This window comes from Vipera ursinii, assembly GCF_947247035.1.
Source record: "Vipera ursinii genome assembly, chromosome: 1".
Taxonomy (NCBI): domain Eukaryota; kingdom Metazoa; phylum Chordata; class Lepidosauria; order Squamata; family Viperidae; genus Vipera; species Vipera ursinii.
This window is the reverse complement of record NC_139512.1, coordinates 216,365,912-216,392,052: the sequence shown is the minus strand read 5'-3', so window position 1 is coordinate 216,392,052 and position 26,141 is coordinate 216,365,912. Positions and strand designations below refer to the sequence as shown.

At 39.7% G+C, this 26,141-nt stretch overlaps 1 protein-coding gene across 4 annotated transcripts in view; it reads left to right on the top strand.

Annotated features, from left to right (window-relative positions):
* The window catches only part of LPIN1 (lipin 1), a 54,652-nt gene extending 39,290 nt beyond the window's left edge, over positions 1-15,362 (top strand). For all 4 annotated transcript variants that reach the window (XM_083378767.1, XM_083378769.1, XM_083378766.1 and 1 more), the window contains 8 exons: positions 926-981; positions 1,620-1,740; positions 3,973-4,121; positions 6,486-6,572; positions 7,845-7,997; positions 9,015-9,129; positions 10,721-10,824; positions 12,368-15,362. In XM_083378767.1, the coding sequence (XP_083234893.1) occupies positions 926-981; positions 1,620-1,740; positions 3,973-4,121; positions 6,486-6,572; positions 7,845-7,997; positions 9,015-9,129; positions 10,721-10,824; positions 12,368-12,527 (945 nt within the window). In that variant the 3' untranslated portion in view covers positions 12,528-15,362. The remainder of the gene's footprint in view (positions 1-925; positions 982-1,619; positions 1,741-3,972; positions 4,122-6,485; positions 6,573-7,844; positions 7,998-9,014; positions 9,130-10,720; positions 10,825-12,367) is intronic.
* The last annotated feature ends 10,779 nt before the right edge of the window (positions 15,363-26,141 follow it).

The window sequence follows — 26,141 nt, the reverse complement described above, 5'->3', positions numbered from 1 at the left end:
CGACCATTGCAGCATCCCCATGGTCACCTGATCAAAATTCAGATAGATGCTTGGCAACTGACTCATGTTTATGACCGTTGCAGGGTCATGTGATCTCCTTTTGTGAAATTCTGACCAAGCCAGTGGGGGAGCCAGATTCACTTAACAGCCGTGTTATTAACTTAACAACTGTGGTAAGAAAGGCGGTAGAATGGGGCAAAATTCACTTAACAAATGGCACTTAGCCCCAGAAATTTTGGGCTCAGTGGAGAACTACCTGTATTTGGAGATTCTTAAGCCATAAAAGCTGCCACAACAAAGATTTCCGGGAAGCTGATTATTGTAATTCTTGGTACAATATTTCACATTCTTTCTTCAGCATCTCAAACCTGGCCATATTATTTTCCTGAATAGTATTCAAGCTCACTGTCAGTATTTGCTGATTTGGGTCATGAGCCATCTGATTAAGCATTTTAGTCTTGCAGGGATTGCCAAAGTGGTTACGGGAGATCTTGAAGAAAGGCATATGATTAGCATGGCCAGGTCCTTTTATTATTCTCTGGTAGAAAGACAGTAGACGTAGCTGTTCCATTTAGCTAATGGTATACAATGATTACCCAGAACAACCCAATTGCAATTCACTTCTGTATTGCTGCCAAGGAAACCCCATGGATGTATCCATGAAGTCATCAATAAGTCGAGTTACATTCAGTCTTCCTTTACTTTTTACTTGTCATTAATAATCTCCATTAAACTTTAGAAGTAGGTCCATGAAGAAATTATTAATCATAATAAAGCTCCCTGTGTGAGTCACCTGAATAAATGTTTCCCTCGTAGCTGGATAAAACAGAACTATGAAGGCCAATAAGAATGGATTTTGCAGTAGTGCCACAACTGTGTTAATTTTTGCTGTAGCTCTGTTTTCTTACTTACATTTTACCCACAGGAGGCAAAGCCAGTGCAAAGTCTCAATGGAGAAGAAGAGAAGAGTATTGCAGACAGGTATTGGACATTTCTATCCTATTTTTTTTAAAATTTTTAAACATTATCTCGTTTATCTATTCAAAATGGTAAGAAAACATCTTCTGAGCTTTATAACTGAATAAGATTCGGATGCAAATCTGTTAGACATTATGCTATGGAGTCTCTTTCCAAATTGTTTCAAACTTATTTCACTGACAAATTTATTTTGGGGGTTTTGCAAGATGAAAATCCTTTTTTTAAAAGTTCTGATAGCATTGTCATGACAAATGGCTCTGTTTGTCTCTGCTGCTACTTTAAGGTATTATCTTATTGCTTTTATATTAAAATAACAGTTCTGGGAGCTTCAACAAATACCAAATTATGAATAATCAGAGGCAGAGATAAATGGTTGTGGATTATATCGGTATGATTACAGCCCATATGGTTTAATGAAGGGAGTAACAGATTGCTGAGACTGCTGTCCATATCAGGGAGGAACGAAATTCACTGGGTGATCTTGAGCCAGTCACTCTTTCTTGGCCTAGCTTCCCAAAAGAGAGTTCACTTGCCATAAATAAAATAATCGATTATGGCTGAGGAGTACATATTTACAAATGTGTCTTCCCCACTGAGATGATACAGAAAAAAATGGGGGCTTTCTGTGTCTGATGTTTCAGAATCAAAGATGATTCTTCCTCAAGTGATGAAGACCACCGAACGAAAAGTGAAACCACTCACCTTCCACTGTTGTCTGGAATAGGTTATAAAAAGAGTCTTCGACTCAGTTCAGAGCAGCTGGTAAGTAACATTTGTCATCAGGATTCCTCCCCGTTATCACACAGAATCCATCTGTGATAATAAGAGAGTTCCCAGTATCAAATAAAGGATATCCTGGGGCATCACTTGCTTACAAGAGAAGAGGAGGTCACTGATCGGTAGTCCAGCCGGTCCAGTTATGTCCATGGTAATGGGAAAGGAAGCCTGCTAGTTGAACTGTAGCAGAACAAAACAGTCAAATAACATCCATTAAGAATGGAGTAAAAGGGACGCGGTGGCTCAGTAGGTTAGGGTGCTGAGCTTGTCGATCAGAAGGTCGGCAGTTTGGCGGGTCGAATCCCGAGTGCCGCGTAGCAGAGTTACTCGTCCCAGCTTCTGCCAACCTAGCAGTTCGAAAGCATGTCAAAATGCAAGTAGAAAAATAGGGACCACTACGGTGGGAAGGTAACAGCGTTCCGTGCACCTTTGGCGTCTAGTCATGCCGGCCACATGACCACGGAGACATCCTCGGACAAGCGCTGGCTCTTCGGCTTTGAAACTGAGATGAGCACCGGCCCCTAGAGTCGGAAACGACTAGCACGCATGTGCGGGGGAACCTTTACCTTTACCTTTAAAAGGGAGCAAATAAACAGGTTGAGAAAAATCAGTGAAACGTATGGTACCATTCATAAATTAATTTATTTTTCTGTCTATGGAGAGTCTCCGTCGTCCAGATCACGGTTGTCTGAAATGTGCTGTTCAAAAAGCAACTGGAGTTTCTTGGGTTTTTTTTTTTTTGGAAAACATTTCATTTCTCATCCGAGAAGCGCCTTCAGTTCTGAAGAAGCTTCTTGGATAGAAGCAAAATGTTTTCAAGGAAAAAAAATCCAAGAAAATCCAGCTGCCTTTTGAACAGCACCTTTGGGGTTTCTTTCTCTGGGTCCTGGGAATTTGTTTTCTTTTTCTTTGAGGCGTGCTTCGGTGACATATCTTTACTATGGTGTGTGGAATCTGTTCCCCTTCTTGAAAGAAAGCATGCTGGTTTCTAGTACTAGCTTTAAAGATGCCGCTTTGGTCTTGCCAGGAATATGCTCTGTTACTGAGCCATGGACCCTTCTGCTTTCACCAAGTCACTGGAAGAGTTTGTGTAGTCACCCTGCCAAAAAACGGCATCTGAGCAAACTCTGAGAGAATCTTTTGCCGCCTTGAAGAAAATCTGGAATTTAGGGCTCAGTGGGTTAGGACGCTGAGCTTGTCGATCAGAAGATAGGCAGTTTGGCGGGTCGAATCCTGAGTGCCGCGTAACAGAGTGAGCGCCTGTTACTCGTCCCAGCTTCTGCCAACCTAGCAGTTCAAAAGCACGTAAAAATGCAAGTAGAAAAATAGGGACCACTACGGTGGGACGGTAACAGCGTTCCGTGCGCCTTTGGCGTCTAGTCATGCCGGCCACATGACCACGGAGACGTCCTCAGACAAGCGCTGGCTCTTCGGCTTTGAAACGGAGATGAGCACCGGCCCCTAGAGTCGGAAACGACTAGCACGCATGTGCGGGGGAACCTTTACCTTTACCTTAGAATTTTTTATTGGCCAAGTGCGATTGGACACACAAGGAATTTGCCTCCAGTACATAAGCTGTCAGTGTACATGCAAGCGAGAAGTAATAAATCATCATAATCATAAATAATTTAGGCTGGTCTGAATAATTTTTGTAAAAGGAGAAAAGAGAAGCTGAGTGCTTGCACTGTAATTCTGACTGACAAGAAGAGATTCTTGATTGGTGACGGACACAGGGCATAACTTTTAGAAAGAAGTCCAGTTTAAGTCTTCACATCTTTTTGGCTAAAGGGGCTTCTCTGGTAACATAGCATTTCATTCTATAGGCTCGGCATTGAATACAAGCGAAGGAGGCATCTTGCTTTAACCAGAGTTGATGTTTAAGTGTCTATAAAATTATTTTGGAAAAGCTTAACATGATTATTGTCTGCATATGCCAAAATTACCTATAGCGTTAATGAGATTTTCCTAAGGGATTTTATCTGTCATGGCTTTGTACACTAGTGGGCTTCCCCCTTGTAGTTTTTCTTAAGGCCAAAACAAAACAATTCATTCGTTGGAGTGAAATGAAATATTTTCCTAACATTAAGTCTGTGAGCGTAAATTGTTAGCTTGGAAGCTGTAAGTATAATTGCAACTTCATTTGAACTACAATTCCATATATATTTCCTTCAAATAAGTTTACATTCTAGACAGTGTGTGTGTTGTTTTTTTTAACAGAAAAATCTCAACCTTAAAAATGGTCCCAATGATGTCACTTTTAGTGTCACAACACAATATCAAGGAACATGTCGCTGTGAAGGCACCATTTATTTATGGAACTGGGATGACAAAGTCATTATTTCTGACATTGACGGCACCATCACAAGGTGAGTTTTTAGCCAGACACAGAACGACACATTTCTGTTCAGGGAATACTAGGTTTTGCTGTCCTATAGAAACAACGTTAAAAGATTTCCTTTGAAGTGTCCTTTCTGTTTAGTGCAGTGGAATTGTGTATACATTTCACTTAAGGAGCAACACATTAATGGCACAGTCTGTGCTTTACAGCATATAAAAGCACTGGGCCATTTTTAAACACCATGCCACATGAGACAAATTGGGGATGCCAGCTATTTGCTTCTGTTATGTGGTACAAGAGTGACACAAAAAAAGTAACAGTGGCTTTCTGCCGATCTGGCTAAAAGAGATAGGAGAGTGTGTTTTCCTGTTCTTTTATGTGCCAGGCGGTGGCCAGCTGTAGGAGATACTCACCCTGACCACAATATGGGTAAAATGTTGCAGGAGGTACAACATTTGGTCTTTGGTTTTTCATAGCCCAGGAAGTCAGTGGTTGCCGTTCTTCTGCATCCTCTCATTTGGTTTGTTTACTTTTAGTAATCATTTTAAAGTGTTCTTTGATCATTCCTATACATGTGAATAATATTTATGTGTTACTTATATGTAAGGGTGTAGGTCTATACATATGTTGTATATAGTATGTTTGAAATGTGGTATGTGTGTGTACACTTCGAAAGAAAGCAACTAAATTTCATTTTTAATGTGTGCCATTGTGCCCACAGGAAAAAATGACAATAAAGGTCTGTCTGTCTGTCTGTCTGTCTATCTATCTATCTATCTATCTATCTATCTATCTATCTATCTATCTATCTATATGTTTTTATTGCTGAAGTCAGAGATCTGATTTTTTTGTCACGCTAAGCCACAGTTTGTGTAAATGTGGCTTATTGAGTTAAGCACAATTAGTTGAATTGACCCATCATGGTTTATAAATGGCAGTGGATAGGTTTATACAGTATGCAAAAAGAAATACCCCCTCCCCTCTCCAAAATGCCAAAATGTAGAATGACGTGTGGGAAGCGTGAAACCATTGCTGCTTTTCATAGCGCGTCTAACATAATGATTTTTAAAATCTACATTAACCTTAACTTTATCATACTGCAATTATCCATGCCACCTAAATCTCGGGTTCTGTCATTGTAATTCCAAAAACATTCTGTTTCTCAGCAGCACCCACTCTTTCATCCAAACCAAACAACAAGCTGCAAAATATAGTGACTTCTTTTCTTTGTACTTTGCAACACCTTATATTTAACTTGTATTTTTTTTCCCATCACACAAATTTAGATATATTCTTCTGGATTATTTAATTGGTGTATCAGTTGTCAAAACTGATGTTTTGTTTTGCCTGAAACAAAAACAATATTCTAGGCAAAACATTCATCTTAATCGTAGAAATTCTCCCCAGCAGTAACAATTGTACTGCACCTCATTTTAACATATCTTTTCTAACTTCATTCTATGTCTTAACATAGTTATTTGGAAGTAGTATATAATCCATATTTGTCATACGATGACAAATATTTTATCTTCTTCTCAATTTTAAACCTTTTATTCATCAATTCTGTTTTATCTTGTATTTTTCATATTTTGTTACTATCTTTAGCTTCTGTTTATTAATCTTAAATCCTACTAATGCATCAAATTCTGCTAGATGTGCCATACTGAAAATATGGAATAGTTACAAACCCAGGTTGTGCCCAAAACACCTTTGTTGCTATTAGAACAAAAGAAGTGTTTGATGGATGTGCAATAGTAAGCAAACATAAATGGCTTACTTATCGTGAATTATTAGAATTCTGTCAAGGGAAATGTAAAATAAAACCAACAGAAGAACTAGTGATAGAGGGATATATTTATCAATGTTTTTTTTATTTACAATTACTATAAAGTTTTAAAGTAGACAAAAAAATTCATGTTTCTGAACATTGTAGGACTGAGTTTGAAATAGAACTGTGTACAAATAGGAACACATAACCACTAAAATGTATAAACATTTATTGAAATTTGAAACAGAAGTAAAAGAGTGCATGATAAAGTGGCTTAAAATAACTGCTTCTAATATATAATTTACTCATGGAAGGATATTGGTAATAATACTGTTACCAAGTCAGTAGGGTCAAAATTAGAATATTTCCAACACTCTCACTGTAAAGTGAAGATAATTGTTTGGAAAGGAAAAAAAGTGAGTGATGTTTCTAAATATATTCCTGCATTGTTAGAGATCATTAAAGTAATTATTCTGACCAACAAGATGGAAAATAGTTAGTAAAATTAATTTACAGTATATTATTGTTAACTGCCAAACGTGTTTTCTGTATTCCACAAATGCAGGTTGTTATTGTATATTTCTTCTTGGTTTCAAATATCTTCTGGTTGTTGTTTTTTTCCAGATCAGATACCTTAGGTCATATTTTGCCTACCCTTGGCAAGGACTGGACACATCAAGGCATTGCTAAATTGTATCACAAAGTCAGCCAGTAAGTATATTAACTATTTTGCAAAATCACCTTTCTTCCTTTTTAAATGTCCGTTTCCACTGCATATGAGTTGTCATATAAAAACAAATGCCATTTATCACGTGAAGAATATTTCTAACGTTGAGAACTGAGCATCCATCCTTCAGGAAGGATGGGCAGCTTTGGAACGATAAATAGCATGGCTGCCTAACGAGAGGCAGCTCTTACCATTTTTGCCCTCTCCTGGAACATCCCTGAATGTGATCTTTCAGGGCTCTCCAAATTTGGCAACTTTAAGACTTGTGGACTTCAATTCCCAGAATTCTTCAACCAACCATGCTGACTAGGAAATTCTGGGAGTTGAAATCCACAACTCTGGAAGTTATTAAGTTAGCATAAAAAAGACTTAAGAGCCAGTTTTTTCTCTCCTTCTTTAATGAATATACAGAACTCAGGGAAATGAGTGATGCTAAATTTTCTTGCATATCTGTATTTGGACTTGTATACCTTTTGAGGTACAAAGGTAGTCCTCAGGTCATGGCCACAATTGTAACCAGAATTTCCATCGCTAAACTAAGGGGTTGTTAAGTGAGTCGCACTCATTTTAACGCCCTTTTTTTTGCTGAAGCTGTTAAGCGAATTCCTGCAGTTGTTAAATGATGTTCTGTACCAGCCTGCTACCGGCCCTGCAGAAAAGGCAGGGACAACCCCTTTTACAAGAAGGCAAGAGGCTGGAATTAAGCCTGCCAAATTTATTGATACAAAAACAAAGAAGACACGAACCAAGAAACAGGAGCTTTTCAAGCGGTTGCCTTCAGCAAACCAGCCCTCCCACGCATTCCCCTTTTATACAGTTTAGGGCGTGGCTTCTCTCTGCCTCCTTCCGAGGTGCCCCATTGCCTTCCTCTGTTTACTCCTGATTGACTGCCTCCTGCGTCGGGCGTCCTTGAACAGGGCCAGCTGTGGGTCATCTTCATCCACGCTGTCAGGCTCACACAGCTGGGTCTGCGTCGTGACCAGGTGGGAGGGGCCTGGCTGAGGGCTCTCATCAGCAAGCTCTCCAACACCCCCTCCTCCTCCTCTGAGTCGTCCGACCCAACTGCCGAACCCACAGGCTGACCCTGAATCACAACAAATGAATCATGTGATAGTTAAGCAAATCTGGCTTCCCCCATTGACTTTGCTTGTTGGAGTCTGGCTAGGAAAGTCACAAACGTTATTTATATAGGCTGCAAAAACGATTTAAATAAATGTGCGATGGTGATGGCATGTTTTCTCTCTTTAAAACTGCAGAAATGGATATAAGTTCCTGTACTGCTCGGCCCGTGCTATTGGGATGGCAGATATGACTCGAGGTTACTTGCATTGGGTGAACGAGCGGGGAACGGTGTTACCACAAGGGCCTGTGCTATTGAGTCCCAGCAGTTTGTTCTCAGCTTTTCACAGGTATCACAGCACTTGGTCTTGCCACCCTAGACCAGTGTTTCTCAGTTTGGGTCCTTTTTAAGAGTTGTGGATATCAACTCCCAGAATTCTAGTTGAGGAATTCTGGTAGTTGAAGCTCACACCTCTTAAAAGGGCCATGGCTGAGAAACCCTGCCGTAAACAGGGTGTAATTTTTTCCATCCCTAGAATGGCTGAGGGGTTAGACTTATTACCAATAAGATTAGGGTTATCAACAGTTATGTACAGTTGCAAAGGTATCATATATGAAACAATGTAGTAAAATATTGTGGTCCAGTAATGCATGTTTTTGCATTCAATATTTATGGATCGACTCTAAAGAAAGGTAATTATGTGAGCCTGATGAAAAATGCTATTTAGGCTATTTCTGGCAGAAATATGCTCGCTTGGATTTGGGACCTGTACTCAGAGTTTACCTTAGGCTTATGCCCAAAAATTGTTTTTTAATGGGAAGTCTTTAAAAGCAGGATATCTTCCCCACTAAATACATTCTTAATCAACTTGCTTTTTTCTTTGCACTGAATAAAAATAAGCTAAGAGAAAAAACTTTTGATCTTTATATTTCTAAAATACAGAAGGTTGAAAAACTTTCCCATCCTGATTTGATGTTGTTGTCCATTGAGGGAGAGGAAATCAGATAACCCTAAAATAATTAGAAGGCCCATATGTTCATCAGTGAACTGTACGGTTCTTTGAAGACAAAAGTTTATCCAAATGAACACAGCTCTCACATTGCCAAAATCAGCAGGCTTGTAGCAATGCAATTGGCCTTTTTTTGTGTAGATTGAGTCTTCACATCTAATTTTAAACAGCCCTATGGAGCATGAAATATTCCTGAAAACCTTGAGATATTATTAGTCAGAAGTCTTCATCAATTGAAACTGTTCAGATAGCTGAAAGAAATGTAGTATGTACCATTTACACATAAAAGCATTATCACCCAATATTGATCTCGTTTTATTTTATTTTACCTAATTTTATTGTCTTCTTTTATTTCAGGGAAGTGATAGAGAAAAAGCCAGAGAAATTTAAAGTTCAGTGTTTAACGGACATAAAAAACTTATTTCATCCCAACACGGAACCTTTTTATGCTGCCTTTGGCAACAGGCCTGCCGTAAGTACCAACTGTGATGATTATTCCCAAAGAGCTCTTCCACAGCATTGGCACGGTGGATTTATTGTTCAGTTCAAAAGCATTCTCCAGATTCTGTTACACTACATTTCCCACCGCCCCAGTTGGCCATGCTGGCTTGGGCCATTTCGATCTGTTTTTGACCAGCCCAGACCTCCAATCTGCTTCAGAAGGATGCCATTGTTGGTCTCAGTGCTACATATTGGCTCTGTTGTGATTCAGGGTAGGCCTGTGGGTTCGGCAGTTGGGGGAGGAGGGGGGTGTTGAAGAACTTGCTGATGATGGCTTTGAGGCTCCGCAGAGCCCCCAGCCAGGCCCCTCCCACCTGGTGGAGACCCAGCTGTGTGAGCCTGACAGCGTGGATGAAGATGACCCACAGCTGGCCCTGTTCAAGGACGCCCGACGCAGGAGGCAGTCAATTAGGAGTAGACAGAGGAAGACAATGGGGCTCCTCGGAAGGAGGCACAGAGAAGCCATGCCCTGAACTCTTTATAAAGGGAATGTGTGGGGAGGGCTGGTTTGCTGAAAGCAACCGCTCAGATAGTGTTTCAAAGCTCCTGTATCTTGGTTCGTGTCTTGTTTGTTTTTGTAGTAAATAATTTGGCAGATGTCATTCCAGCCTCTTGCCGTTTATAAAGGGGTTGCCTTTTCTGCAGGGCCGGTAGCAGGCTGGTACAGAACAGGCTCGAGACTGGACTAAAGGAGTCCGAGAACCTGTTTCTTCCAGGAGTGACCATTGAAACTCTAATCTTCCAATGTTGCTGGATCCCGCAATGGTTTCTTGAGGTGGGATCAAACCATCTCCTCCAGCGTCAGTAGAACCGTCCCCTCTCTCAATGATGAGGTCACCACTGCATAGATCCAACCATACTACCTCCTGGGAGAACTTGACCAACCTGAATGGACACAGATCTGAAACCCAAGTGGCCACACTTACAGCCCCCCTCCTCCCCAAAGCCTGGCCCTTATTTCAGAACTAACAGATTCAAACTCTTCCCAGATTAATAGAACTAGACTGTGCCTCAATCACCTGCAAAGAACTTGCATGGCTGACATTCAGCTCAAAGTAGATCAGACCCAATAGATAATGAGAATAGCCCTCAGTGGCCTTGTAGGTATTCCACTGGTTCCCACTGGCCCTTCCCTAGGTATAATTGAACCAGCTTAAATTTGCAGATGGACAATTGGTAGACGCAATAAGAGCAGAGAAATGCACGCACTGCTCTTATCTTCTCAAGGTTCTTATCTGTGCTGAGATACACCCTTCTATATTGCTTCCATTCCCTAAGCAGCCAGATCAAGTAGTCACTGAATGTTTGTGCTGCTAGTTTTTAATGGTGATGACGACTAGGAAATTTTTAAAATAATTGTTGTAAAACAACAACGGCAAATCATTTCTGTGTTATTACTGTGAAAACTACTGTGCCAGAAGTTCTGATCCACTTGAAAGAATCAGTACTTGGAATATATATTTTTGTAACTTAAAATTCATGAAGTGCCTTTAATATATAGACCTAAAACTATTTGTGGGTTATTTTGATGAGATTCATATATTTTTTGTTATTTTATCCAGGATGTGTACTCATACAAGCAAGTTGGAGTTTCACTAAACAGAATATTCACTGTTAATCCAAAAGGAGAACTAATTCAAGAGCATGCTAAGACCAACATTTCATCGTGAGTATCTTTCTGCTGCTTTACGTAGTGCTGATTTTCTTCTTAAGTCCTTGGTGTTGGAAGTTATAACAGGAATTAAATGAATTGACTTGAAATAAAAATTCTGTGATATGATCTACACTCCCAACATTTAACTTTGGTTGTGTAAAGATCAAAAAGTATTGGATTCAGCGCTTTCTTTATTTAAACAAGCTCTTTGTTAAAGGACACCCACTTTTGGTTGAAAAATACACTTGCAGGGATTTAAAAATGCCCTCTTAAGATTTCAATAAGATGAGGGTATTTTGTGCATACAACAGAATAATCAAGTAAACATCTCTAAGAAAGAATGACTGAGTCCTGTTGTAGGTAAAATCCATTAATAGCTTCTCTGGTTTCCAAATTTTTGTTTTTTGCCATCCCATAAACTGTCTGTATGTCTACCCCGATAGGTTTTCTGAAGCTGAAGTTCTGGTGGGGAAAAAATATTTGGAAGTGATTATGGAGGGGAATGTAAGGCTTGGCTACAGATGGAGTTTCCCTAGGGTTAATAAATTGATTTGGAAAAATAAGATCTTGTTGCTTTCACCTAGAGCTCTATCCTGCTCTTTCCAATCTCCAAAATCCAAAGATCAGGATAATTTCACTTTAGCCATTGAAACCCTCACTCTTAAAAACACCTTACTTGTTCACCTGTTCATTTCCGCAAGCTGCACGAAATGCTATTGTAGCTGTTTTTACTTCAGTGGGTTTTGTAAATCGATTATGGATTATTTTCTTAGAAGTCTTTTGCTGTAAGGCTGACTAACTGCTGTTTACAAATCTTCAGCAGCAACTCAACTCCTAGCACTATTTTAGAAAATCACACCGCTATGCCTCATGTTTAGAGATAAGTTAAAAGGCTGTAGGGATGTTACGTTTTTCTAATTATTTTGCCTGAGTTGTGTTCATGCAATTCATGACATCAGTAATAATGGTTTATTTTTCACCTTTTTACGGTTTTACAAGCTGTCCAAAGTTGCCTTATTGGTGAGAAGGGCAGCATGTAAATTAAATAAATAAAATAGTTTAGATCAGAGGTCCACAACCTTTTCAGGGAAAGGAAGGGGCACGCATGGGGCTACGTGCACGCAAATGGGGATGGCGTGAGTGTGCGCACGATGCTGAGGGCGGGGCAAGCACCCACATAATGCTGGGGATGTGGTAAGTGCTCATGCAAAACTGGGGGCAGGGCAAGCGCCTGTGCTATGCTGGGAGCAGGGCTAGCACCTGTGTGATGCTGGGGGTGGGGCTAGCACCCACGTAATGCTAAGCTCGGGGCTAGCGCCTGTACGATGGACGGGGCTATTCCCTGTGTGACACTTAGGACAGTGCTAGCACGAGTGGGGGGAGTGCACACACAGCACACATGCACGCACTGGTCAGCCATTCACACGGCCCAGTGGCCAAGAGGCCATGGCCCGGTAGTGGGCCGTGGCCCACAGGTTGGGGACCCCTGGTTTAGATGTCTCATGTTTTTTTCTCTCTTTCTCCCCCCATCCCCCCATTCTCTCTTCCCTTACAGGTATGTGAGACTTTGCGAAGTGGTGGATCATGTATTTCCCTTGCTGAAAAGAAGGCATTCTTCAGACTTCCCCTGTTCTGACACCTACAGTCAGTTCACATATTGGAGGGAGCCACTGCCACCTTTTGAAAATCCAGATGTTCATGCTAGTTTACCATAACTCTTTTGAAACATCTTGGCAGCATCTCAACATCTCAGCTCTTCTGTGCTTCAGTTGTTCAACTGCATTTTGCATCTCAAACAGAATTTGGGATGTGGTGGTTTAAAAATCAGTTCAGAAATTACTGTTGTTCTTTAAAATAACATTTCTCAAGGTTGTCCATCCAGCTCTTCACCAGCACAGTGCGTAAGAGGTACCCGATGCCATATATTCTTTTTAAAGGGACAGTTCCAGGTACCGTGGTAGTGGAAATTTCAAAACCGAAGTCCTCTACAGTCTTCAGTGTTTCCATGTGAGCTTTGAAAGCACAGTGTCATGTTTGCCCCTTGAACCACTACCGGAGCCATTCCATCTCCTACTTCTCAGGTAGAGGAAGAGGAAATAACTCTAAGCGTCCGAGGGGTAACACATGCATTTTCTATACTCCCCCCAAAAAACGGTCATCAATGAAATACGTTGAGATCAAGTGAACAAAATTCAGTCGGTCGATAAGCTTAACACAGCATGGCTGTGATCACTAGCACTGTGCTAGTTCGTATTGATAGGGGTGTAATTCTAGCATCCAATTCTTGTCAATATGTACCATTGCCAAATTGTTCTTTCAATTTCATTTTATGATGATTTTTTTAAAGGAATTGAATGCACTTTGATTATCAGTTGCATGTGATTAGTTGGCTGTACTAAGTTTCAGCCAAATCTTGAACCTGCTGTGTTTCATCTTAATCCTGCTAGAAGGTTTGGGCCCACCAGAGGTCCCACAGTGCAATATTTTTATGGTCGTAGCTAGAGTTTACTACTATGACATATGCTTTTCAAATAGTGTGTCTTAGAAGGATACTAGGCAGTTGGAGTCCTCTGCCTTTCCTGATTTCTTTTCCATGAAGAGTGTTGCCGTTTAAATAGATGTGGCTCTTCCCACCTAACATAATACGCAAAGGTTTCTGCTTCCAACGGTAAGGGAAACATGTCTGGAAGTATTTTTAGTGAATTTTCTTGAATTGCTTTGTTGCTGGTTCAGCATATTTTATTTGCACTACATGAAGTAGATGTGAAGGGTTAAGGAGCTGGCTGATTTTAAACCCTCTGAAGATATTTCTTTGGGGATTCTTTTTATTTTAATCACACAATTTTGAGATTAATACGATTTGGGGTGCCCTATATTATAGACAGCCATTACTGAGAGTTTTTCCTTTACATTTCATTTTTTTTCTTGATACAATTAGGAGAAATCATTATCTTCCTTTTTTTTTGGTTACATTTGACTCTTGGGGTTCAACATTATAAATGAACATTTTAGATTGTTTTTGAGAGAAGCTGCTTTTTACAAGTTGCTGGCCTTCTTTAAAATGCAGATTTTCATTGTTTATTGTATATCAAATAATCTTTTAAAAAAACAAAATCCTTGCTTTTATTAAACTATTTCCTTTTAATATTTGTTGAAAGGTTGCTAGGTGATCAGTTTAAGACTAGACATAAAGACAGTAAGTCTGAGGCCTGTAAGTTTTTTTAAAGTGGGAGACTAGGCAAAATTAAATGCTGTTGAGATGGTTAGAACATATGTTAAAATATCTTTCTCACTGTGTTAAAATTTAACTCTAGTATTTTTCTCTTGCTGATCTCTGAGTAAATAATATCCCTTAGAAGAAATTGGAATCCTTCTCATATCAATTTTAGATATACCTCACTTGCCATTATATAAATTCTGCTTCTTTTAAAAGGGAACTTAGAATTCTGCCTAGTTGCGTTTTCATAATTGCACTCTAGCAGCTCCCAAATACAGTGGCCAAAGTTAATTATAATAAAGTTAAATTAGTTTCAGTCCCAATAAAGTCATTGGGCCTGACTTCTGAAAAAATATAATGGATTGCTGTGTTAGTAACCTCTGCCTTTAACTGGATTAGGTCCAAAGCCATAAGCCAATTTTAAGTAAGATACAAACTATTTTAGGAAATTTGTTTGCCATTAAACCAGTGGCGCTTTTACAACTGATAGTGAAAGTGTGATAGCTTGTCACTCTTTGTATTTAATGAATTAATTTCACACGCTGGCTCCTGTAATGCACATTCCGCCAAACAATTATGTCATTAGCTTTATAGTGCAACTGATACACCTACTCAGAAATAAGCCCCATCAGTACAGTTGGATTTTGTCATACTTTAATTGTGTTTAAAATTTGCAATTTTAATCCTGTAAGACAGCCCACATGATTAAATCATATGTTCTCAACAATCTTTGGAATGAAGATCGATTCAAATCAGGACTGTGGGTGACTATGGCCATGGCCCAGCTAGCAATTGGTTTTAGGTTCACATTTAATTCCTTCTGTGCTGTTAATTTTTGTGTGAATACGCAACCCTTTCTGAAGCAGCATCACTGTTTCCTCTAATTACTGTTCTTGGCAGTCCAAAGCAGCATATATCTAAAATAATTTAAAATCAATACAAAAGCTAAAGAGGAGCATGTAACACCAAAACTGCTCAACCCCCAAAGTCATTTTGCTTCATAGGGAAGGAGAAATGGGGTTGAGATTTGAATCCATTTCTCTTTCAAGCTCTATTAATCAGCTTTTGGGGGGGGGGAAATAACACCACAAAACTTTTCATGTCTAAAGCCCAACTGTTGAAATTGAAGAGGAATTATGTGCGCACAGCCATATTTCTACATGTTGTTTTGCTTCAACAGGCACACAAGCACTTTCTTTTGTATTCCAGTAGCTGAATTAGGGTATCAATATCTGTAAGGAATATCTGTAATGAAACATCTATAATGCCTGTTGCTTACAATTGCAAAAAAGGGACTAAATATTATGTTTCCAGTCTAAAGTTATGATGAAGATCCAGTAACTCAAATGAAAGTAATTTGCCATGGCAATTCTTGGGGCCCTTATCAGCAGTTAGTGGATAAAGATGGAGTTGGATGCGTAGGACTAGATCACACATTCCATTTCATTCGCTTGAAGGGGATTTTGTTATTTTCCTTGCTTGCGACATCCTATATATAGTTCAATTGGACACCATACCTTACTGGGATTAGTAAAGTGGTTTTTTCTCCCCAATTATTTCTGAATGTACATTGATTCCTATATGTGGGCAATATCACGGGTACATAAAGAAATACAGGTACTGATCCAAAACCAGCATTAATTTTAAGGTCTTTAAAATTACTAGTTGAACAACATGAAATCTACTTCTCAGGTCCAAGAACACGATTATGGATTTAGCAACATTTTATAATCCCAAAAGTCTAGAATGGGGAACGCAAAGCCATGGAAAAACTTGTTTCGATATTATCACTTTTGGGGCATGTTTCTCTTATTGCAGAATGCTTCTCTTGCTCATTCCTCGTTCTTACCTTAATTACAGCCAGGACATGTGTTTGCCATTTTGAATTTGTATTTGATTTCTCAGAACAAAATGTGGACGATCCAGCCAAGGTTAAACAATAGCGTTGTGTAGCACTTTGAATCTTGCTTTGGCGCAGCTGCTTTACAGTTGCAGAGAGATGTTATGTCTCCTGTTTTGCTCTGAACACATTTGGGGGTATTGAATGTAAAACTCTGCCCAGTCCTATTAAACGGGTTTCATTCCTCTTTAATTACAAGAACACAGCTAAAAATTAGTGGGATTCACTACTTGGTACACGCAGATGGTTTTCTTATTCTAGTTTTTAAAGGATGAAAAATCTGCCTTATAAACAGGAATTTTAAGGAATTGTTCATAAACCAACAGTAAATATTTTCAGGAATTGGACTGTCACCAAGGCTAAACTGAGAATTCTTGAGTGGGTCTGTCCTGATCACCCAACACATACTCTACTGCAATAATACTTCAGGCAAACTCTGGATTTCTATAGGAAAAGATGAAACCACTTGAGAAACCATGACAAATTTATTTTGTTCTTATTTGCTGATTTTAATGTACCGGGCATCAAATTTATTTTTTAAAAAACTTGCCTAAGCTTTGTTAGAAATGGTATTGTAGTGTTGAATGGAGTTGCTGAGAGGTTTGCAGCTGATATTTATGGCACTGGTAGGGGAGGAGTATTTTTTTAAAAGCATTTTTAAGCTTTATTGTTAAATTTTTAATTTGGCTAGGTAGTTCTGCATACATTAAAATGGCATTGTCGAATTTGCACAATAAACATGGAATGAATGAATGAATTCTTTCTGTGAAAGAAAAAAAAAGAGACCCTCTACACTTCTGGTGTAATGATGGTTTTCTATTGCAGAAAAGATACCTTTTCTAAATAGAAAGCCAATATATGTGCTGTTTATACGGTCTCCCATATATTAAACTAGAATATGCAAGGTGGATCCCTGTTTATTTTGATACATTGTATGGCTATTCAGTTCCATATGTTGAAAATCAAATAATGGCAATGGAATTTGAGGGCAAGTGGGAGAATTATTAATGGATATACTGTATTTGAGGAAAAGATTTTCTCTATGTATGCAGTAGTGCTGGGCCCTTAAAAATTCATTTTGGTGGTCAACAAAATGCAAATAAATTAAATATATTGTAATAAATTCAATCCATTGGAAGATGTCGTGCGGGTCGTGATTTCAAAAGATACACACAGAAGAAACTTCATCCCAAGATAAGCTCTTTAGAAAGTTTCTGCAGGTTGGTAGGAAAGTTTAAGCACAGAGTGAAAGTCTCCTTGGGTTCAATCACAACAACATGTGACTCTGTAATCCTAACCGTGTTTATTCAGAAGTCCCAGAGTCATGGATAGTCCTCAGGAACCATCTTTAGGGTTGCATCGTAGCTCTAGCTGGCTTAGGTCCCCAGCTTAAGTTTCCTATTTTAAGCATTATGCCTGTGAGAAAGAAAGAACTGGAAATAAATAGCAGAAGAAGGAACAGTGTGCTGATTTTATTGCCTGCCTAATGCAGACAGGTCCAGCAAGGAGGGCATGAAACAACTTGTGGGGTTGATCCCACTGCACCATCGGTTCACTTCTCTGGTAGAGGAATCCTGAAACAATTCGATTTTTTTTGGTGCTTCTCTTTATATCAACCTTTCCCCATTCCAGGGAAGCTGCCTCTGGCCTTTTCTATTCCAAAAACATTTACAATATTAATGGGATGGTTTGACCACGTCCTCTGTGCCCCTTTATCCAAGTAGCTTTTAGCAGAACAATTGATCCGTTAAGTTAGCACAGGCAATAGCAACAATAAAAGCATGGAGGGGATTCCTCTTAATTCATTGGCAGCTCTCACTGGGCATAACGGAGAAGAATGGGGGAGTCAGGAGCTGTCTGAAGTTCTCCAAGGGCTGAGGTCAAGATATTTTAAAAGTCAGCTCCATGTTAACAAGAGCCTATTTATTGACACAGGAAGTCCTTTTTCTCTAGCTATGATTAAGGCTTGCAAGCAAAACTTTTCAGTTACATAGTATTTTCTAAATGGAACTTGTCTTTGGCTTTTTGTCTGCTAGAACCTTGAAAAGGAGTATTTTCTTTGGTGGTCAGAAAAGAAAGTAAATGGATTATAACAGTTCACATTTTTTTTTAAAAAAAAACATCTTTCCCCCCTTCAAGGCTTTTTAAAAGAACTTTGAAAGCTGAGATAGTGTCAGATTGTGTTAGCTCTATATTCCAATTCTGAGCGCCAATTTAGTGTTGTGGATAAGGCATCGGGCTGGAAACCAGGAGACTGTGAGTTCTAGTTTTGCCTTAGATGTGAAACCAGCTGGGTGACCTTCAGCTAGTCACTTTCAGCTCTCGGAAGGCGGTAGCAGCAAATCACTTCTGAAAAACTTTGCTAAGGATAAAAGTCAATACAAACTACAGAAAAAAGAGAAAGGGAAGAGGAGTGAAAAGGAAAGAAAACGGGAAAGAAAAAAGTAACTTCCTCCTTGTTATAACAAGATAATAACATAACCTCTATTCTCCCTCAAGCTTATCTCTTAGGTAAAAACAAATTTCAAATGCTGTGTCAATGAATCTTTGCCGCCTTTGCCCTCACATGATCAAATTTAGGGGCTAGCATTTATTTATTTTTTATTTATTTATTTATTTATTTATTTATTTATTTATTTATTTATTTAAATTTTTATACCGCCCTTCTCCCGAAGGACTCAGGGCGGTGAACAGGGCATATAAATAGAAGTACAAAAGTTAAAAAGGATTAAATTGTTGCCCGAATTAAAACAATCAAAAAGAAAACATTAAAACCCTAACATTTCCCCCATCAGGCCAGGCCAGCTTGTTCGAATAAATGGGTTTTTAACCCACGCCGGAAGGAGCGAAGATCCGGTGCCATCCGAAGCTCAACCGGCAGTTGATTCCATAAAGCCGGGGCGCCCACAGAGAAGGATCTCCCCCTGGGGGCCACCAGTCGGCATTCTCTGACCGGTGGCACCCTGAGGAGGCCCTCTCTGTGGGAACGCACAGGGCGGAGGGGAGTCGACGCCGGCATGTATTTACAATGGTTGCAGCATCCCAAATTCACATGATCGCCATTTATAACCTTCCCAGGAGACTTCTGACAAGCAAAATCAATGGAAGGTTTCCTTAATGACCACTTGATTTACTTAACAATCGTTGTCATTTGCTTAACAATCACAGCAAAAAAAAAAGGTCATAAAATTGGGCATGACTTCACATTTATTAGTAATGGCTGTAAATTGTGGACTGCTTGTAATTTCAAATGCTGCCAGCCCCTCAATTTTCCAAAATCTATATTCCAAGTGCCCTTACGGTGGATAGTCCATAAAAAAATTGCATATTTTTAAAATTTTCAGTCAAATGCAAGTTGTCTTTTAAGGAGAAACTTGCCTGTTGATTACAGTAAAACTTTGCCAGTTCAAGGGGCCTTAATCTTTCCAATATGCAAATTATAAGTGGTTAATATGCAAGGCTCAGTTGAGTATAGTGTCCATAAATAGGCTGAGCTTGATGTTAATTCCTACCCTCAGCCACTCCATTTATAAATCAACCATAAAAACATCAAAGTCCCTACTCGACTTATGAAGAACGGCCGTCCAGAATCATGTGGATGATTTCAGTGATCTTTCCTGTATTCTGGAGAGATTATGCCAGGTTGGATCCAGCATCCATCAGTGATTCTGCTTGCAAAATTGTCTTGCTAGCTTAACAAAAGCCGGCAAGTCATGCATTTGCCATGGCTCTTAGAAGATGCAAAATCGAATGGAAGACAAAAAATAATAATAATGCAATTTTAACTGTTCGATTGTTTTGATGACCCTATCTCATAAGGAGTAGATATGCATCAAATAAATGCTGAGCCTCAATTTTAGATTTCTTTCCAATATGCATATTTTGCCAATAGCTCTGAATCTGATCATTTGGGGTGGAGTTGATTAATGTGGTCATCTGGGAATGAACTTCAGTGGGAAGTATTTCCCAGTAAATAAGTGGAATACTGAACTGCATTTCACATCGATCCATTTTCAAAGGGTTGCCTTTTCTTTTGGAGATTCCTGCAATGATCACACAATACACAGCACTGTATTGTCACGTGGGTAATTCAAGAAAAGCTAACAAGAAAGGAATGTCCTTGTGTTTTCTGTGCAGAAAGCTTGGTTTTGCTGTTACTCTCCTGGACTTTCCAAAAAACAAAAAATCAAAAAGAAAAACAACAACCCCCAACCAACTGGTAAAAAGCCTAAACACCTTGCATAATTTAAAAAGCAAGAACAATTTCTTCATCCTTTTGAAGCATTTTCTTTTGGGGACGGGGAGGTTAACTAAACTGTGTTTTGAAGTAGTTCTTGCACAGATTCCTTGGAATTAAAGATCCCAGATTTGATTCCAGAGAAATTGCACACTAACGTCTTTTGTATCCCTGATGATAGAATTCTTTATTGGCCAAGTGTGATCGGACACACACAAGGAATTTGTCTCCGCTGCATAAGCTCTCAGTGTACATTCAAGCAGTAATCATGATAATCGTAATCTAAAAATACAATCATCCTAAATCATAGATACAAGACTCAGTGATAGTGATAGGATACTAAAGCAATCAACATAAATCATAATAGGATACTAATATGATTACAGCTTTCAAAATTCCCAGACCAGATTGGGAAAGGCCTGCTTTTAGCATGCTTTGAATTTTTTTTTTACAAAAGATGTAATCATCTACATTGTCAAGCTTCATATTTTTCAAAACAATGCAGATGGACAGGCTTTGTAGTAGCTCAGAAAAACTGGGTGCTGTTCATTACCTCAGCAGAGTTAACTTGCCAGGGAAAAAATAGTAATAATAAAAGAAAGTGTAAAATAAAATACCCACAGAGTCAAATAAGCTCAAGCCAACAGGATGACTTAATTTGACTGCTTATGAACTTTACTTCATCCTAATCCAATATTTTTCATTGCCAAGTGAGTAAAAATCTAAAAAGAGATTTGAATCAGCCAGGCTTCATTACTTGTTTAGCCATGATATTTGCTCCATGGAACATTTGCCAGCTGTTCCTGTGACTTGGCTTCCAAGGTTTTAAAAATCCCTAAGCCTGTCATTTCTAAAAACAGATATTAGGCTTAATTCATCCCAATTGTATCTAGGAGAGAGGAAAGTGCTTTCAATCCCTCAGTCTTTCACGACTGCTGTATTGGTTTCTCTAGCCAAATAGGAAGAATAAAAGGGGGCGTTTTAAACAACTGCAACAACATCTCCATCCAAAGTGAGAGACGATTACTATGCGAGACAAAAGAGGGGATCATCAATCACATGAGCCTGGAGTTAAAAATCATCTGGCTTCTTTGCAACAACACCAGGTGTTAGCAGCAAAGACAAACTTCTTGTGTTACAACACTGGCTCAAAGCAACAAGTATGCGGCAGGGAGAGCAATGTGGAGTGTGATAAACCATTAACTATTGGGTGTCCGTACCTAGGTGGGAATGTAAATCCTGTTCTTTTTCAGTGTGTTAAACTATAGAAAGTCACAATTCCTTGTCTATTTGAATAGATGCAACTAAATAGATCTAGCTTGAGAATTTGAGAATTTGGGCTGCAGACAGGAAATGGGAAGGCTAATACTGATAGCTCACAATACTAAGCTAATGCTACCACGAGATAGAATACTTATTCAAAAGATAAAAGGAGAATTGAGGTCTGGGTGTGTACCTTCCGTCTATTGGCTACACCTTAAAGAAGCTGCTTTTTCCTGGGCTCATGTTTTGTTTTAAGGAGACCTCAGCCTACTGTTCCAGAGAGAAAACCCATCATTTTTAGGATTCTGTGCAAGACTGAAAAATAAAAGGCCCTGTGTAAGAGTAACACTGACCTTAACAGCATTTCTCAGCCTTACACACAAGCTGAAAGCTCTTAAGTTGTTTTTATTAATGAGTGGAGAGGTATGAAACTTACATATACACAAGCAATCCAAAGCCCTTGTTCTGAATCATTTGTGAAGCCCAGAAGGACCTTGACATTTCTATAGAAAATGACACATTTTTCTCCTTATAGCTATCAAAAATATAGAAACTCCATCCTTCCCTGCAACTGGGTGCTCTCTTCATTGTCAAGAATAATAATAAAATATTACAGTCAAAAGCAGAGAGATGTGCATGAGAATACATTGATGTACTTTGGTCTAATCTTATACTAGATTGCTATTATTAGCATGTTCAACCAACATCTCCTGAGTAGGCTTACTCTGTGGTTGTTTTTACATCTTCAAAAGCCAACAGGATAATTTTCATTTCTACAGCATAGTAATATGGCTATAAAGAATAACAGGACAAAAGAATACAGTTGGAAGGGACCTTGGAGGTCTTCTAGTCCAACCCCTTGCTCAAGCAGGAGGCCCTATACCATTTCAGACAAATGCTTGTCCAATCTCTTCTTGTGAATAATAATTAACAATTGTTGATAAAAAAAACAAAAAAAGTATGGATACTGGATGCTGCAGTATTTGGTGAGAGTGGAATAAAAGAGAAAGAACGGGGGGGGGGAATCACAAAATACAAAGACCTACAAATAGAAGAAGAATGACTGTGGCAAAAGAAAGCAAAGGCAGTACCAATCGCAATAGCTGCCTTGAGTGCAATTCCAAAACACCCCCTGAACACCACTGGCATTGACGAAATAACCATCAGTCAGTTGCAAAAGGCAACATGGAACAGCTTACGTCCCTCAATGGTACCTTTAGCATCATCAGAGACCAACAGCTGCCTATCAGGTGGATAAAAGTGCCACGTCCAGTCTGAACATTTGGCTGACTGTGCAGCCATCCATAATAGTACAGTACTGGTTTAATTTGCTGAGCAAATCTAAGAGGCAATGGCCATTTAAAGAACCTCAGGATTTCAAATCAAGGTGAAACACAAATAACTTAAGACAAGACTGTGCAGCAGATATTTCCTTTTTCCTCCCCCCAGCTCCCCTGGTTTCCTTTCCCTCTGCAGTCCATCTAGTAATGCCTCTCTAGCAACAAAGAACTATGGTACAACGGACATTTTGTACACTCAGAAAACAGACTCATCTGTACTGGGAATATGACATGCAATTTTCTCTGCCTGGTTATAAGAACTTTTCCCTCTCACCACAGCTCAATCAAAATATTCTCAGAATATTCGGGAAGGGCTATTCTGAGGGCAGTGGGATGACCGGAAGGAAAAGACTCATGGTAATCATAGTCTTCCAGTTGCTTAATACCAGTTTTGACCTATGCTTACAAAAAAGGTCCTCCACAATCCTCTGAAAGATTTCTTCAGGTGTGTGTAAGGTGAATAGATGTATCAAAAATCTATTAAATTACAGGTAGTCCTCAACTGATAACAGTTCATTGAGTGATTTTTTTGAAGTTACAATGGCACTGAAGAAAGTGACTTATGACCATTTTTTTCACACTTACAACTGTTGCAGCAACCCCTTGGCCACATGATCAAAATTCCGATGCTTGCCAACTGGCATGTACTTATGACGGTTGCAGTTTCCTGAGGTCATGAGATCATCTTTTGTGACCTTCTGAACAACAAAGTCAATGGGGAAAAAGTTCCCTTAGCAACTGTGTTACTAAGTTAACAAGTGTGGCAAGAAGGGTCATAAAATAGGGCAAAACTCATTGACGTGACTGTATCACTTAGCAACAGAAATGTTGGGCTCAGTTGCAGTCGTAAGTCCAGAACTACCTGTACTTTGGTAAATGACAATTTAAATTACCTCTGGAACCGATTGCCTAACTACTAATGGAACAACAACAACTCTGATTGGACCTATAATGACTGACGCTCAGTGGGTTAGGATGCTGAGCTTGTCAATCAGAAGGTCAGCAGTTTGGCGGGTTGAATCCCGAGTGCCGTGTAACAGAGTGAGCGCCTGTTACTCGTCCCAGTTTCTGCCAACCTAGCAGTTCGAAAGCACGTAAAAATGCAAGTAGAAAAATAGGGACCACTACGGTGGGAAGGTAACAGCGTTCCATGCGCCTTTGGCGTCTAGTCATGCCGGCCACATGACCACGGAGACATCTTCGGACAAGCGCTGGCTCTTCGGCTTTGAAACAGAGATGAGCACCGGCCCCTAGAGTCGGAAAGGACTAGCATGCATGTGCGGGGGAACCTTTACCTTTACCTTTACTTTAAGCAGCCATGCCATTTGCCCAAACCAATCTGTGCAATTGTTTTTATCACCTATTAACACTGAAGAATGGGATCACATTAGTCATGGATTAATCAGCTCAAATACTCCACTAACATCAAAGCTATTGTTATGAAATCTATTGTCTTACTTTTGTTCTTGCTCTCTTTATTTGGGTCTATTTTTTTTTGTTTGCTTCTTTGTTTAGTCTCTGATTATTCATATTTTATTACAGTTACACTGTGAGCTGTCCAGAGTTGTCAGGAGTTAGGTGGCACCTAACTGGAAAGCATTAAATTAAATTAAACCGAATTAAGGTATTTCTGTATCACAAATTTTAAGATGAATGGGAACGTTTTCCTGCATTGTACATTAGAAATATTTATTTGTCGGTTTCATTTAACCACTAGATGCCACTGTGTAACATTGAAAACTGCATCATTTCTGTTCTCTGATTCAGCCAGCCTCCCAAGGTTTCAAACTGACTTATGTATCTTTTTTTTTTTACACTTTTCTGACCATTGTTCCAATCTTCTTTTGACAATGATTTTTCAGGGCAATCTAAGGAAAAGGCAAACGAAGGAAAATTCATTTCTTTAAGGAGCCTCCCTGCCCAATTCAATCTAACCAGTGCTTTTTTTGTAAAAGAAAAAGGTGCCGGAACTCACACATGTCATACAACCTGCCTTGCCTACCCTACAAGGTTCCATCCAAAAAAGGTGCCGGAACTCCGTTCTGAGCGTTCTGTGAGAAAAAAAGCCCTGAATCTGACCAAGTGATGACATTTTAGGGAGAGTTTTGCAGTTGCACCATTCCAAGATTGATTTAGTGGCTTCCGTCACACACCCCTCTGGCTGGTGGACATGTGACAGGCCAGATGCTGTCACTTAACATGGAGTCATGCCTGGGAAATTCATTTTGCTCCCATCCTGCTCTCTTTTCTCTCAGAGCTGAAGACCTTTGGTGGTTCTCACAGGCCTTTGGCCTGCTGGATGTTTGGTTTAAGTTTATTTTTTCCTGACTTCCTGATGTTAATTTGGATTTTGATATGAACTGCTGTTTCCTGCTGGCTGTGATATGTGTGCATGTATTTTAAAATCACCTTTGATTGTTGCTGTGAAGCCCTCCTGATTGCCTCCTTTGAGGCAGAATGATGAACTATAATGAAATGCTAATAAAGACATGGATTGCAATGGAGTTTGGGCACTGCAATGTATACACAAAATGTGTAAACACACAGTGATGCCATTAGTATATTGGTGTGTAGGAAGTCACCTAACCATTCAACCAATATATAATGGCATTTGGCTGATCTTGTCTAGGATTGGAAGCTAAATAGGACTGGCACCAATTAGCATCTGGAAGAAAGATGACCCAAGAATCCCAGAGCTGTAAGATTGGGAAATAATAATAAAAAAGCATCCCAGACATCGTGGTAAAAGGGACACAGGAAAGCAGAGCTCTGCCTCCCGCACCTGATTTCTTCCTGCTGGGGCCCCAAAAAGGGCCTGAAGTCACCCTGGAGAGGCGATGAAGTAAAAGAGGACCCTTGTAGATCGCAGGGAGAAAGACTGGCTGCAACTAAATACATTGATCTTGAAATTTATTTGGCAAGGAAAAAAACCAGAATTAGATTGAAAATGTTACAAGAAGAGAAAGAAAATGGAGGATTTGGGCTGCCAGATTGGGCTTTATACTATCAAGCATCTATATCAGTGGTGGCGAACCTTTTTGAGTCCAAGTGCCCAAACTGCAACCCAAAACCCACTTATGCATCCCTGGGTGCTGGGGGCATGGCCACCGAGTGAGCGATGCTCCAGTGACCTGATCTGGGTGTCAGAGTCCTGCAAAATCGGCCGTGGTGGTGGGGGGAAAGCAAAATCACTCTGCAGCCCTAGATCTGGACAGCAGAAGTGTTTTGCAGGCCTCCGATGCCCGGATCGGGCCTCTGGAGCATCGTAAAATCGCCCCATGGCCATGGATGCAAACTCCAGAAGCTTTGAAAACGCTTCTGCTGCCGAGATCGGCTGTGGGTGGGTGGGAGTGAAATCACTCTGCAGCCCTA